The sequence below is a fragment of the Maniola jurtina genome, chromosome 3, assembly GCF_905333055.1.
Source record: "Maniola jurtina chromosome 3, ilManJurt1.1, whole genome shotgun sequence".
Lineage (NCBI taxonomy): Eukaryota > Metazoa > Arthropoda > Insecta > Lepidoptera > Nymphalidae > Maniola > Maniola jurtina.
The window spans coordinates 7,013,926-7,030,335 of record NC_060031.1 but is presented as its reverse complement, the minus strand read 5'-3'; the positions used below and the strand labels follow the sequence as shown (position 1 = coordinate 7,030,335).

At 34.0% G+C, this 16,410-nt stretch overlaps 1 protein-coding gene across 4 annotated transcripts in view; it reads left to right on the top strand.

Moving 5' to 3' along the window:
* The window catches only part of LOC123880467 (potassium voltage-gated channel subfamily H member 8-like), a 108,901-nt gene that overhangs the window by 71,707 nt on the left and 20,784 nt on the right, over positions 1-16,410 (top strand). For all 4 annotated transcript variants that reach the window (XM_045928625.1, XM_045928619.1, XM_045928613.1 and 1 more), the window contains exons 3-4: positions 10,649-10,879; positions 13,881-14,018. In XM_045928625.1, coding sequence (XP_045784581.1) covers positions 10,649-10,879; positions 13,881-14,018 — 369 coding nt within the window. The remainder of the gene's footprint in view (positions 1-10,648; positions 10,880-13,880; positions 14,019-16,410) is intronic.

The following is a 16,410-nucleotide window of genomic DNA, read 5'->3' as shown; positions in this document are numbered from 1 at the left end:
AAACAGACAAAAAAAAATTAATTACAATTTCGGGTTCGGCATCGATATAATAACAACCCCTGCTACTTTTTTTTTATATATTTCCATTGTACAGACACCACTTTTCTACAATTTTATTATATGTATAGATTTATGTATGTCTATTGTTTGCCAGGTTTCCCTAAAAACGTGTAGTTTTAAAGTTAAAGATTTACATACAAAACATTTAGTCTGTGAAACTTTGGCACCACACATTTTTATGGAAATCTTTTGTTTCTAGAACATATTGTGTCTATTGAGTTTCATTAGTTAATATTCAAATGAGAACCAAACTAGATTTGTATGGAGAGTGCGGGGAGCGCATTAGGGAAACTTCTCCTAATAATATGTTGATGAAATCTGACTTACCTAAAAGGTTTCTGCTGTACCCAGGCATTCGGCAGAATACAAAATAGTATATTAATCGTACCTACCCATTACCAAGCTGAAATCGGAAGTCGGATTATGTAATTAATTTTGTTGTTCGTTTGTTTGTCTCTAGACATCAAGGTGAAATTGTCTAAATATTGAGACACTCTGTGTTTAGACCTTGAGCAGGCATCGACTACCTACTGTAATAAATCTTAGTGTATTTTCATACTAAAAGTGAAACTCAAGTTCAAACTCGCGCCTGACCACCTTATATGGTAGCTGAATAGGTATCGTCTGGGTACATAAAACCAGACTCATTTTTTTATCATAATTGAATTGTTGGAAAATTCCAAAAATGTTTTTGAAGTTTGCTAGCCTAGTCCTTCTCAGTCAGCGTTTCGTAATTTTCTCAGCTATCCATCGTCGTCACATCTTAATAAAACATGCCGCAGTTTACTCAGCAGATTGTTATCTTTACGTTAGTGAAAATTTTATTACATACCATTTTAACAGTAAGTGCTCTAGCTTTGCTTTAATTAAGCAAAAAAAATATCAAAAGATATACTCTTCATGAATATATTCCTCTTTTAGAAAGAATTAACTATACCTACCGCCACTACACTACAAAAGAATAACACTAGAAACAATATTATTTACTTAAATATCGGTTTACTTAAAAGTAATAAAAAATATTTATTAAAGTAAACTTCTGAATACTTCTCTTACTCATATAACAAACGCTGCCTTCGGCTTCAACCAAAACTTCGGTAAGTAGGTACATTTTGACCGAAGCCGAAAGTTTGGCCGAAGGTGGTCCGAAGGTGAGCGCTGTCGAAGGAGAGTCATTCTGACACAAATAATTTTTTAAGTGTGCTTACTTTTATGCATTATTCAAAATTGCAAACAGATAAAGGTAAATTTTGAGTTGGATGGTCCTTTTACTGTTTTAATTCAAAGGGACTTTTCATAAAGGAACGTGGGTCTACGGACCGCACTGAAAGTGCTCAGTGATTCAACACTTTTGCTGTTTTGCATTAATGCTGCCATTAGTAGCTCTTGTAAGGTTACTTTTAAAAATTAATTTGAATTGTCAACAATAATATAAAATTATTAACTTATCTAATGAAGGTACTTTGATAAAATCGATATTTGGCTCATTCGATGTCATACAATCTGTTACTAGGAGGCCGACAAGATTGAACTTGCATAAATATGGGTGTTTCGAAGGTTTTAGTTCAGTCTCCTTCAGAGATTCGGAGCGATATCGCATATTTTCGGTATTTGGATTGTGAACTGAATAATTAGATGTTGTGATAGCAATCACGCTCTAATTAAATTATTTATTTTGGCATTAGTTTGTTTAGATTAAAACTCTCGGATAACCTTACACATTAAACTTGTGTTTTTTTGTGTTGGTTTTGGAGAGGCAGAGGACATTCCAATAATTCGATAAAAATATTTAAATAATACCTGCTTTTCTGAGTGACGCCAATAATTCAGAAGCGGGACGTGTCTCACGTAGTCTTAATTTCGCTGTGGTATCTTTTTGTAAACAACCCACATTTGATTAAAAATTTTATTGAGTTTGATTTGGTGATTAAAATTTTTAGTTTTTTTTTAAAGAATTTAGTCTTTTGTGTAGTGAAAAGTAATTTGCAATGAGTGGTTCAGATTTTGTATACATCGAATGAGAAGTTAGTCGTTTGGATTTATTGTTGACTGAATATTAAAACTGAGAGTTCGGCAGTTCAAGGGTAGGTTTTAATGATTTGACGGAGGGCAGGATAGCCCATGATTTGTATTTGACTGGGCAAGGAAGCCCGCGACTGACATGACAAGATTGATTAGAAACACGAGGACGTGTTAAATTCAGGACGGCCGAACTGTAAGGTTACTTTTAAAAATTAATTTGAATTGTCAACAATAATATAAAATTATTAACTTATCTAATGAAGGTACTTTGATAAAATCGATATTTGGCTCATTCGATGTCATACAATCTGTTACTAGGAGGCCGACAAGATTGAACTTGCATAAATATGGGTGTTTCGAAGGTTTTAGTTCAGTCTCCTTCAGAGATTCGGAGCGATATCGCATATTTTCGGTATTTGGATTGTGAACTGAATAATTAGATGTTGTGATAGCAATCACGCTCTAATTAAATTATTTATTTTGGCATTAGTTTGTTTAGATTAAAACTCTCGGATAACCTTACACATTAAACTTGTGTTTTTTTGTGTTGGTTTTGGAGAGGACATTCCAATAATTCGATAAAAATATTTAAATAATACCTGCTTTTCTGAGTGACGCCAATACTCTTATGATGACTATTATGTATATGGCTCATTGTAAATATTTACTGTTAAAGGTCTATACAAAAGTGTGGTGATAAATTCCAAATCTAAATAAATAGGTACCTATTATTAGGGTCAAGGCAATATTGAAACATTCTGATATTTCCGCCGGTGTTTACTCGACACTCCACTGTAGAGTATTTAAGACGAGCAGTGAAGTTTGGTAGAATTAATAATATGATCTGTCTATAAAGCTATATTCATTAGATAATGCCCGCATTCGTTAAAGTTATAAAAATCCCATAGAAACTTTAATTTTCCTGAGTAAAAATTAGGCTGTCCATCTACAGAATGCAAGCTATCTCTCTACCTCGGTTAAGTGGATGGGCTGCGAAAAGGTAACAGATAGACAAACACAATTTCTTATTTAATCATAAATAAATAATAGAACCTTCCTGAAACCTGCTGTTGACCTTTCCGCGGCACGTAGGCAGGTAAGTAGGTATATTTTATTCACATACTCGTAGATTCTAGGTTAGATAGGAGTACCTAAGTCACCTGCGGGACCTTACATTATGGTAACTAAGTGTAAGTTATGGTAACTATATATCGCGATTTCTACTCTAAAATATTATTTATAATAATAATATCATACTTAGTAAGTAATAGATAACTCAGCCAAATCATTGGGACTTTATTATAACACCAGCGACTACTTATTACAATTTTCGTAGGGATCTCTAGTTTTATCACATCACACTTTATCACACTAATATTATAAAGGAGAAAGTTTGTATGTGTGTGTGTGTGTATGTTTGTTACTCCTTCACGCAAAAACTACTTGACGGATTTGGCTGAAATTTGGAATGGAGATAGATAATATCCTGGATTTCCACATAGGCTACTTTTATCCCGGAAAATCAAAGAGTTCCCACGGGAATTTTAAAAACCTACATCCACGCGAACGACGTCGCGGGTATCAGCTAGTTATTTATAATAATAATATCATACTTAGTAAGTAATAGATAACTCAGCCAAATCATTGGGACTTTATTATAACACCAGCGACTACTTATTCCAATTTTCGTAGGGATATATTGAATATAAAATATAGCCATATTACTCAGGAATAATGTAGCTTTCTACTGGTGAAAGAATTTTCAAAATTGGTCCAGTAGTTCCAGAGATTACTTCCTACAAACAAACTTACAAACTTTACCTCTTTATTATATTAGTATCTAGATTTTACTTACATAATTAAAAAGTTTTTTTTTTAAATACCTAGTTCAAGAGGTTATAGTATAGGTTGAGTAACCTAACATTATCTATACTAATAAATAAAATTGGAGTGTCTGTCTGTAATTTTGAAATAACTACCTCATATTAAGCTCATATGGTTATTTGAACGATACCAACACTGAATCACACGTTTTTAAAATTTTTGTCTGTCTGTCTGTCTGTCTGTCTGTTTGTCTGTTTGAAAAGGCTAATCTTTGGAACGGCTGAACCGATTTTGACGGGATTTTTACAGACAAGTAGAGGATTGACCAGGGTGTAACATAGGCTACTTTTTTAACCGACTTTCAAAAAGGGAGTTGTGTTTTTCTACCTATGTTCACCGAAATCTCCGAGATTTCTGAACCGATTTGCGTCGTTTCTTTTTTAATCGATAGAGGAACTTTGCGACATTGTTTTATAAAAAATTTGGATTCCAACTCCTCAATCCTGATGCTGCAGGGGATTTGACCAATCCACGCGGGCGAAGCTGCGGGCATCAGCTAGTATTAATAATAAATGATTATATTAACTGAAAATTTGGTGAGAAGACACGTAAAGGGATGGACAAAGGGACCCGCCCGCCCTCATCAATTCTGCGTTTTTTGCTTCCAGAACAACTTTGTGGATAAATTGACATAGGATATTGGTTAAAATAAAATCACACAAACCGGTCCATCAGCCTTGGAGTGATCGATATAGGTATATATCAAAAATATTGGTCCAGTTGCGCGTATAACTTCATGTGGAATGATTAACTAAATAAATCTATACTATCTATACTAATAAATAAAATTGGAGTGTCTGTCTGTAATTTCGAAATAACTACCTCATATTAAGCTCATTTGGTTATTTGAACGATACCAACACTGAATCACACGTTTTTAAAATTTTCGTATGTCTGTCTGTCTGTCTGTCTGTTTGAAAAGGCTAATCTCCGGAACGGCTGAACCGATTTTGACGGGATTTTCACAGACAAGTTGAGGATTGACCAGGGCGTAACATAGGCTACTTTTTTAACCGACTTTCAAAAAGGGAGTTGTGTTTTTCTAGCTATGTACACCGAAATCTCCGACATTTCTGAACCGATTTGCGTAATTTTTTTTTTAATCGATAGAGAAACTTTGCGACATTGTTTCATAAAAAATTTGGAGTCCAACTCCTCGATCCTGATGCTGCAGTCCACGCAATCAACGCAAAAACGTCACGCAAAAAGTCTGACCAATCCACGCGGGCGAAGCTGCGGGCATCAGCTAGTAATATTATAAAGGCGAAAGTTTGTGTGTATGTACGTAAGTTTGTTACTATTTCAAACAAAAACTACTGGACAGATTTGGCTGAATTTCAAATGGAGAAAGATTATACACTGGATTAACACATAGGCTACTTTTTATCCCGGAAATAAAAAAGTTTCTACGGGATTTTCAAAAATCCTAAATCTACGTGAATGAAGTCGCGGGCATCCGCTAGTCTAATAATAAATCTTTAATTCATAAAAGTACTAAGTAAACCATGGTAATAACAAGCAAAGTTCCTGTCTCCTAGACAAGGATTCCCTGTGCTACGTGTTACTGTACTGTATGTACTATGTATGTATGATTAGATTATACACTAAATCCTCCCTGAAAAGTAATGTACCATGTACATTACATACCTAAGTGAAAAAATCATCAAAATTGGATCATTAGTTTCCGAGATAATCGCGAACTAAAGAGAAAAAACTAATGATACATAAAGAATTTTGCGCCCATATCAAGAATTACCTATTATACATACAGCCTATCTGGTTTTTTACAAACACAATACAACAGCAATTTTTCTGCTCAACAAATATATTAATGGAAAGTTATATAATTCGTTCTCATTACTATTTTAATCCGTAATTATTGTCTATACTATTTCCGTGAAAATTTGTACAAGCCAACTTGCAGCTTTATTATAAACTTAGCAATAATGAATAGGTACGCCTTGAAAGATTCAATAGTTTCGAACTACACTTCGTATTATACCTAATTGAGTTTCCGTTAATAGCTGCTGTGTTAACCAATAAACTGGTAAAGAGAAACGAATACGCTTACGCAAGATGTTGTTCTACACAAATATACCTAGTAGGTAAATAAAGTGTTACTCAACACGTTGGTCTCAATAAAAAAAAAATACAAATCGACTTCGACAACCACAAACGCCAAAAATTAAAAACATAATTTAATTTATTACAGTCATTATTGTCAGTCGATGATTACAGTATATAAGACAAGTGTAAATTAAAAATTTATAACACCCCCGACAAGTGAAGGTTACAGTAACTAGAAAAGAGCTGATAACTTTCAAACGGCTGAACCGATTTTCTTGGATTATAGCTAAGAACACTCTCGATCAAGCCGCCTTTCAAACAAAAAAAACTAAATTAAAATCGGTTCATTAGTTTAGGCGCTACGGTGCCACAGACAGATACACAGATACACAGACTCACAGATACACAGATACACACGTCAAACTTATAACACCCCCCTTTTTGGGTCGGGGGTTAAAAAGGTAAAAGATTCCGACGAATTGAGAACCTCCTCCTTTTTTGGAAGTTGGTTAATAAATTAACAAGATTTATGAGTAGCGTACCTAGTTCAATAATAATATTTTCTGGAGCTGGAGCCACACGAACTGTCTACTTTTCATTTAATATTTTTTGTGATACTTACCTAAGGTACCTTATTGGCACTGAAAAAAAAATACGCTATTTTAATAAAAGGTGTCTCAAGACGGCGTAAAATATAAGCATCACTATTTCACCTTTTTTGATTTTGGGTATTTTAATTTTTGTCGAGGTGCCTTATTCTTTCTACCTATGTATAAATACGGTATATGGTTTACAATTTTGTTTTTTATAATCGATAAAATAGTGCAAGAGCTGTCTCGCTACATAAAATGTCTACATAAAAGTTCTACATACTAAAGCTTTCCTACTTGGTATCGATATTTAGATTTGGGAGCGTTGAAAAGCCGGATTAGTCTCAAGAGAATAACAATTTATTCTCTACTATTTATGTTAACCCTTTACCCTAGCATACGATAGATTTTTGATATGCATTATTCATACTGATAAAACTAACTTTGGATACGACGGCCCTTTTAGTATTTTAACTGAAAGTTTGCTTTGAATAAAGGAACGTGTTTTAGGGTCAAAGTGCGAATGTTTATAATATAGTGATTGTATAGTAATATGAATGATCGTAGTGGTTTATTTAAACACCTAGCGTTGGTCTAGGCCTGAAGAGCCTGAAATTCAGGCTCTTGTGGTACTGTATCCGATCCGAATCCTAGAATTCTTTATCTGAGGTAGCGTAGTACTATTTGCATGAAGGGCTGCGCAGTAGATAGATCTAAATTTCATTTTCCAAAGCCGTGACGCGTAGAGGCTATCGTAGGTATATATACGTACTACGTAGCAAGTATGGGTTGGGTTGTGTTTGTATCATTAAGCTAGATCACCTTATGAAATTGAGTTTTCCTTTAATTTAACCTATCTAGCTAATGCTTCGCCTAAAATAACAATAACATAGATAGGCTTTTGCAGGATCCACATTTAGCATAATAATGGGATATTAAATTGGGGTGATTTGCCTAAGTTGGGGTAGCGTCACAGCGTATATCACATTTCACCTTTCGTAATCGCCCAATTAAAATGATTATGGCTTTTCTAATTATAACACAACTTCCCTTTTGTTTCTCAGGAAATCGATCATGATTGATCGCGATATATTATGATCACTATCAATCATTACATGACACTTGAATACGTTATAGTTAATCGTAATATTTACCTATAGGTCATACTACTGAATTATTTTAAACTGATGGCAATATTAAGTAGGTATAACTATGTATTATATCCATTACAAAAAATTGTTCGTCAAAAACTTAGGAAGCCTAGGAACTTAGCCAAGAAACTCAATACCTCAACCAGAGTAATATATTCATTGACCTAAACCTAAACACTGGAAAAAAATGTCATACAAAAATTAATTTTAAATTTTTAAACAATTCTTTCAAATTTCTAAAAACCAAGTAATTCAGTTCAAACTCTTTCATTCGATGTACTCGTAGATATGATCCCACCAAAAACATTTCATGTAAAAAGGTAGCCAAGACTCACAAGTTCATAATGTTTTCACTGTTAAAAAGTTATGAGATCTCTAGTAGAGCCAAGCCCCTAGCTGAGCTTAGATTTGTGCTGGCCATGGGACCTATCCCAAGTCCAAAGTAATATAGCTCTTAAATGTTCTTGACTGTATCAAATTTATAACAATAAATAACAAATCACTCTACTTACAAGCTCTGATTCTACAAACCCTACATCTTGGTAAAAAAGGACGGCTTGGCCGTTTAATGTTCGTAAAACTATTACATGACATAACATATTTTAAGGCCTTAAGGAATAGTTTGTTCGACAATTACTAATTTGTATTGTACTTCGTGATGGTTGCAGAAGCAATTCCGGGCTTAGATGTTAAAAAATCCACGAACTGTAAACGGCCAAGCCGTACTTTTTTTACCAAGATATAGGGTTTGTAGAATCAGAGCTTGTAAGTAGAGTGATTTGTTATTTATTGTTATAAATTTGATACAGTCAAGAACATTTAAGAGCTATATTACTTTGGACTTGGGATAGGTCCCATGGCCAGCACAAATCTAAGCTCAGCTAGGGGCTTGGCTCTACTAGAGATCTCATAACTTTTTAACAGTGAAAACATTATGAACTTGTGAGTCTTGGCTACCTTTTTAACCCCCGACCCAAAAAGAGGGGTGTTATAAGTTTGACATGTGTATCTGTGTATCTGTGTGTCTGTGTATCTGTGTATCTGTGTATCTGTGTATCTGTGTATCTGTGTGTCTGTGTATCTGTGTATCTGTCTGTGGCACCGTAGCGTCCAAACTAATGAACCGATTTTAATTTAGTTTTTTTTGTTTGAAAGGTGGCTTGATCGAGAGTGTTCTTAGCTATAATCCAAGAAAATCGGTTCAGCCGTTTGATAGTTATCGGCTCTTTTCTAGTTACTGTAACCTTCACTTGTCGGGGGTGTTATAAATTTTTAATTTACACTTGTTACATGAAATGTTTTTGGTGGGATTTCATTTCTTTTTGGCAGGTGCCCTAGATTTTTTTGGATCTATTTTTTGTAGGTACATCATTTTCATGGCCCACTCTCTATCGTTACCTCTTTTTTTAAAAGCTTTTATTCAACTTGCAATGTACTCGTATGTAAATATGTTTGTTCGGGTGGAATCTTGCAACTCAATTTTGAAGCAGATATACCAAATTTCAGTCTTTTAGATACACAGATACTTGGTACGTTTGATAAATCTGCCACGGACATCTTATCCTGAAAACTTTAGAATTCGAGCAACAGATTTTACAGATGTGAATCTCATATACGAGGGGATGAAGGGGGACCCGATTTCTTAATTTATCTGTTGTTTATAATTGTTGAAATTCCTACTTAATGCCAAATTTCAGTCTTCTAGAACTTCAGAAAGTACCCTAGAATTTGTGACTAGAGGTTTTGAATGTCGATAAATCTGAAACTATAAAAGCTAGACAATTGATACTCAGTGCGTTTAATAAATCTGCCAAGAACATCTTATCCTGAAAATATCAGCATTCTAGCGATAGAATTTACAGATTTGCTTCCCCCATACAGAGGCGTAGAGGGGTGAAATTTCCAATTTCTTAATTTTTCTGTAGTTTGTATGCAATTTCTAGTCTACATACCAAATTTCAGCCTTCTAGGACTTCGGGAAGTACCCTAGAATTACAGACTAGAAGTTTGACTGTCAATAAATCTGAAACTATAAAAGCTAGACAATTGATACTCAATGCGTTTAATAAATCTGCCAAGGACATCTTATCCTGAAAATATCAGCATTCTAGCGACAGAATTTACAGATTTGCTTTTCTCATAAGAGGCGTAGAGGGGGGGAATTTCCAAAGTCTTAATTTTCCTGTAGTTTGTATGCAATTTCTAGTCTACACACCAAATTTCAGTCTTCTAGGACTTCGGGAAGTGTCCTAGAATTACAGACTAGAAGTTTGACTGTCAATAAATCTGAAACTATAAAAGCTAGACAATTGATACTCAGTGCGTTTAATAAGTCTGCCAAGGACATCTTATCTTGAAAATATCAGCATTCTAGCGACAGAATTTACAGATTTGCTTTTCTCATAAGAGGGGTAGAGGGGGGGCATTTCCAAAGTCTTAATTTTCCTGTTGTTTGTATGCAATTTCTAGTCTACATACCAAATTTCAGTCTTCTAGGACTTCGGGAAGTACCTTAGAGGTTTTGAGTAGAGGTTTTGATGATCATCAGTGAGGGACGAAATCGGCGTATTTTAGGTATCAATAAATCTGTAACCATAAAAGCTAGATATTTGATATTTGGTATATTTGGTAAATTTGCTAAGGACACCTTATACTGAAAATTTCAGCTTTCTAGCGTCATCCAGACCGAAGTTATGACAGGTCGAAAATACGGCGAAACACTTCGAGAAAAAGGTACGTAGCGCCCCGGCCGCCGCGTTTGGCTCGTCTTGGCGGGGGCACTGCCGTGCCCCCTGATATCGTTATAACAACTAACAAGACAAAAAATTAAGCATTGAAGAAATAAGTAAATAAGTGAATGTTTTTTTATTTCAGATAGCAACTTCGTGCTGGGGAACGCGCAAGTGCCATCATACCCTATCGTGTACTGTTCGGATGGGTTTTGCGAGCTGACGGGGTGGGCTCGAGCGCACATCATGCAGAAGGGCTGCGCGTGCAAGTTCCTGCATGGCCCGGACACGAGGGAGGAGCACCGCCATGAAATCGACGCGGCCCTCGACTCCAAACATGAACTCAAGCTTGAACTCATTTTCTACAAGAAAAATGGTAACAGACCAATATAAATAACTATTTTATTAATTGCCAAGGAAACAAGTAAAATGAATGCGGTCCAAATTGTTAAATAACGATATAGACTGTCAAGTAAAATCTAACGATTTTTCTTATTATGCTAAACAAGGGTTTAGGAAAATTGCCTACGTTTGTCGTTATTTACCCCGTATCTGTGGTAGGTCCGACTGAACGGATGCACTTCCATCCGTTTAGTTATTTTGTTCTCACCCGATTCAGTCGATGTTATAATAATTTTATTATGGTCAGATCTAAATATGTGAGTCGATGCTGAAATAGGCGTGTTGATATCATATATCTATGGAACTTAACAATATTTTATGTTTGAACTATTGTCGTAACTTACCATCACCTGCTTACCACCAGGTGAGGTTACAGTCAAGGGCTAACTTGTATCTGAATAAAAAAACTTTTTATTACAAAAGTACATACCTACCTACGTACGCTTATTATATTTGATTGTCAAATCTTCAATTTAGATAAATAAACATCAAAGCGTTTCAATTTTACATTGCTTTATATCCTGGTTATGTTTAATTAATACTTAAGTGAAGCCCAAAATCTCAGATTAGCCCAAAACAAACAGTTTCGTTCCCATGAAGATGGTAAATTACTGCCTTCATGAAAATAAATGGACGCTTAGTTTAATAATAGGCTCGTTTATTTTGTAGGTCGTTGAGACAGTAGACGATAATGTAGTATACTTATTATTTCATCTTACACACCTATAATGAAAGAAAAGAAGTTTGTTTTTGCCTTTATATCCTTTTCAGGGTTCCGTACCTCAAAAGGAAAAACGGAACCTTTATAGGATCACTTTGTTGTCTGTCTGTCTGTCCGTCCGTCCGTCCGTCCGTCGTGTCTGTCAAGAAACCTATAGGGTACTTCCCGTTGACCTAGAATCATGAAATTTGGTAGGTAGGTAGGTCTTATAGCACAAGTACATGAATAAATCTGAAAAATGTGAATTTGTAGTTACGTCAATTAAAAAAAATTAAAATGTGTTTTAATTTTCAAAATAAGATAACTATACCAAGTGGGGTATCATGATATGAAAAGGGCTATACCTGTACATCCTAAAACAGATTTTTATTTATTGTTATGTTTTATTTGTTGTTTTTGATTTATCGTGCAAAATGTTGGAAAAAATACCCGAGTACGGAACCATCAGTGCGCGAGTCTGTTTCGCACTTGGCCGGTTTTTTTCATTATACTTAGAAATATTTTTCACTTACGTGAGTGATATGCTTACAACAATTTATAGGTATTATAATATATTCCACCAGTAAACATATTATTATTGTTTATAACAATTTATTACCATATTTTTATTAGAGTTGGCAACTTTTATCTTAAAACTTAAATCTCTTCGTTCGCAAAGATTTCATTTCATGAGGTTTTTAAAAATCCCCAGGGAACTCTTTGATTTTTTGGGATTAAAGGAGCATAAGTATTCGCCCCGGAGACGAAGGTATCTCTGTACCAAAGTAGATAGCCAAAAATTGCATAATTATAACTTTTGTCTCTTGTTGTTTGGGATTGATAGTTGATTTTTGAGAGGGCAAAAAATCGTCCAACGGTTGAGAACTTATGCGATCACTTTTCTGGTTTCCAGTCTACCTCCTAAACTTTTTAACTATAAATGCATAAAAATATCAAATTAATTACAAGCACTCTGTAGAAGTCACGAAGATAATATGGTTCCCCTACCACATCTTCATAACACAAAGTTGTTTAAGAGTTTCCTAGCCTAGTATGAAAACTGTTTTCTGAAACAAGCCCGTAAAAGAATGGTAAACATTTTTCATTTCATATCAATTTTGAAACTATGTTAGATATTTTATCGAAGCTATTTTTCCTCTTATTAAAATTACAGTCCTGATGTTTAGAATTAGTAAACTTGTTGAAAACTTTATAATGCTGCTGTAATTAGCAAATAGCTAAGGCAGAAATTGAAATAAGAATGAACCAAATATTTAAATTTTCTCAGCTATCAAATTTCTCAGCTACTTGCCAAGGCAAATAATATCTTCATTAGCTCCACAACCTAAAAGGCACTAGGTACAAATTCCGCCCCGAAAACTATTGTCCTACGTATTTTCCTAGTACGAGTAGGTATAATAGTGAGTGCAGTAAGCTACGGCTTTGTGGAAAATCTATCTTTATTATTAGTCCATTGAATTATTTATTATCCATTGAAGGTTTTCTATGAGAAATTATTTAATATCAGCAATGTAGAACCAATCAATGTAAAATGAACTCGGTGGCTATCATTTAGTGCTAGATACTGAGTTAGCGGATCAACCCGCTGGAGTCTCAAATAAAATTATTTTAAAGTTTTAAAGCGAGTCAGTACTCAGCAATATACTCGTACCAACATAGAACGTTTCCTTTAAAGCTTCCCAGCAGTAGTTCGTTCAAGTCGCCATCGTAAACAAAACCAATAACAACTTTACGATTCCGTTCGACCAAATTAAACTTTTACAAACACAGCTGCTTGTCCCCACTCATTTAAGAAGACTTCTTTTAATAAAACGCTACTGACACAGAATACGGAATAACTTATGTATATCTTATGTACGCGTTTATTTTATTATGATATAACCTCATATTCACGTTTTCCGGATTTTTCCCTTTACTTGTGCTATAACACTTACCTACCTGCCAAATTTCACGATTCTAGGTCAATGGGAAGTACCCTATGAGTTTCTTGACAGACACAACAAACAGACATACTGACAACAAAATGATACTATAAATAGGTTCCTTTTTTCCTAAAAAGAAGTTCGAGTAGAGTGTAAACTTACCACGCATATCTAAGTACTTATTGCACGTTAAGTATAGACCATGATTTCATAATGTAACTTTTTATATATCACTAATTACTCCAAAAACACTGTTTAATGACTTTTCAACAGATTAATGATTACTTACACTGTTAATTTCAGTCAGAATAAGCTTTCATTATTATTTACAGGCACGCCGTTCTGGTGCTTGCTCGATATCGTCCCAATTAAAAATGAAAAACGAGAAGTGGTTTTGTTCCTCGCCTCTTTCAAGGATATCACCAACACCAAGATGGCCGCCATGAACACTAATGAGGAGTTCGACAGCGGTAAGTGCTTCGAAAAGGCGAGACTAAAAATTGTGTAAAAAAAATATTAATTGAACCAAAATAAGAGAAGTAACCCTAAGATTTGTACGTTTCAGTCAGTGTAACTTTAAAACCAAATATTTTTACAGAAATCTGGAAACACAAATAAAATTGTTTTTAGAACGTGTCTACAAAATTTCATGAACTTTGATTGGTTAATATTCCATTTTCCAATGAGAACTAAACTACGTTTGTATGGAATGCGCTGGCGCTAGGGTTACTTCTTTTAAAAGAACATTTGTAGCCCCTATCGGAGGGACCTCATTCACGAAGATTTTTTCGGTTGTATTATTGTAATAACGTGTACTGAGCATATCGCTCTAGTCTTATAGATTTCCTAAGATCGATTCCCATAGCTCCTATAGATCCCGTTCGCCGTAGCGAGTTAAAGTGCACATCATGGCACGGTAAAGTTTGTTGAAGTGTTTATTAGAATTCTGTTCAGAGATAAATATTTAATGTTATTCATTCTACTAGTCGAGTTCATGTAGCGAGAAGTAGTTAATTGTTGTAAATCGTTTTAATTAACTTTTCTCTCTTTTCTCTTCATTCTTTAATGTAATGGTATTATATTCGAAGCTGTTTTGTGCACATAGTTACTTCATTGTTATAAATTATTATTAATAATTTACGTAATATTTTATACTTAAAAGGAGTCTCTCCGTCACACGCTCCATACAAACGTAGTTCCAATTTCAATTGAATAGTAAACAACCAAAGTCCATGAAATTTTGCAGACATATTCTAGAAATTAATATCTATGCCTGTGGTTTTCCAGATTTCTGTTAAAATATTCGGTTTCAAAGTTACGCGGTCTTAAACATTCACCCATCTTTGAGTCCCTAAATCTTTGAGCTTAAAATCTTTGAGCCCCTGTAATTTTAAAACTACATATTTTTAGAAAAATCTAAAACACCACAGGCACAGAATTAGTTTCTAGATTATGTCTGCAAAATTTCATGGACTTTGATTGCTTAATATTCAATTGAAATTGGAACTACGATTGTATGGAGTAAGTGACGGAGAGAGCCCTGTTAACTCTACTGTCTTCCTACATAGTTCATAAATTATTAATATAGGAACATAGTATGGTTTAGTGAGCATTTGCATTACCAGTTTATTAAACTAAAATATACCTACGTTTTGTTATTTTTATTAATTATTGTAGTATAAGTATGATTTTGAAAAAAATAGGTACATTTATCTAGTACTTAAATAAAAACCACCCTGTAAATTTTTCTTGAAATACAACAATAAAAAAGCTAAAATTATTGTAAAATGTAGTAGGTACCTGTTCAGCTTGTGGAACATTGATTGTGAATTTCTGTCATACGCGTATCATTCTTCGAACACAAAGCTTTCATACTTTTTATTTCATATACTTATATGTATATTGGTTTGTGTAGAAAATTATAGCAGGTAATTACCTACCCATTTGTAGCACAAAGCCTTTTCACGATGACAAAAGTATTTCATCTTAAATAATTCATTTCATTTAAAATAATTCTTCCCTTACGTGCCTATACCAAACTACCTACCTCAATACTTAGTATTTTCATTAAATTTCAAAGAATACACTACCTAGTAGGTACATATCCAAATTATCCATACTTTACTATTGAATGCACGCTTTTTCAATGAATGTTTCTTTTTGTACAGTTTTATTCAAATTTTAAAATCAGTATAGTCAGTATAGTGTTAGCAATAGTTGATATTACTTGCGATTGTTTATATATTTTAAGTCATTTAAAATATTTTATTTTTAAAAGTATACGTTATTTCAAAACGGGTTGGAAATGAATTAAAGTAATTTTTTTTTCTTAAAATCCTTTTGCTTAGTATGTGCTTTAATAGTAATTGTAAAATGTTAGTGGCGACCAATTTTCTGTAAATAACTGTAAAAGTAATGTCAAATTCTTTTATTCAATTCAATATTTTGTATTTGTTATCTTTTCATGCATTTTATAATATTTCATCGTCCGTACAAGATTTTCTGTAATTCAATTAAATATTCCTTCAGTAACACAAGTTTTCGTTTTCGCTGAAAACATTTCTTCTCATGAATATTCATTTCGATTATCCCCGCATGAGCATTGAATAGATCGCTGAAAGAATCCTCCGCGCTAGAAGGAAATCTTGTACCTACGTAAAACTTTTTTCATTAGTAGGACCTGATTTAGCAAATAAAACATGTGTGCTATCATACGCTATGCTTCGTACGAGCGCAATTGCTGTATTGAATCGCAATCGCTTTGACCCTTCCAACTTCGTTTACATACCTACCTATTCATTTCATTTTATAATTACGGTAATGGAAATGAGTACCTACTACACTAACTCTTAGACGTCGATC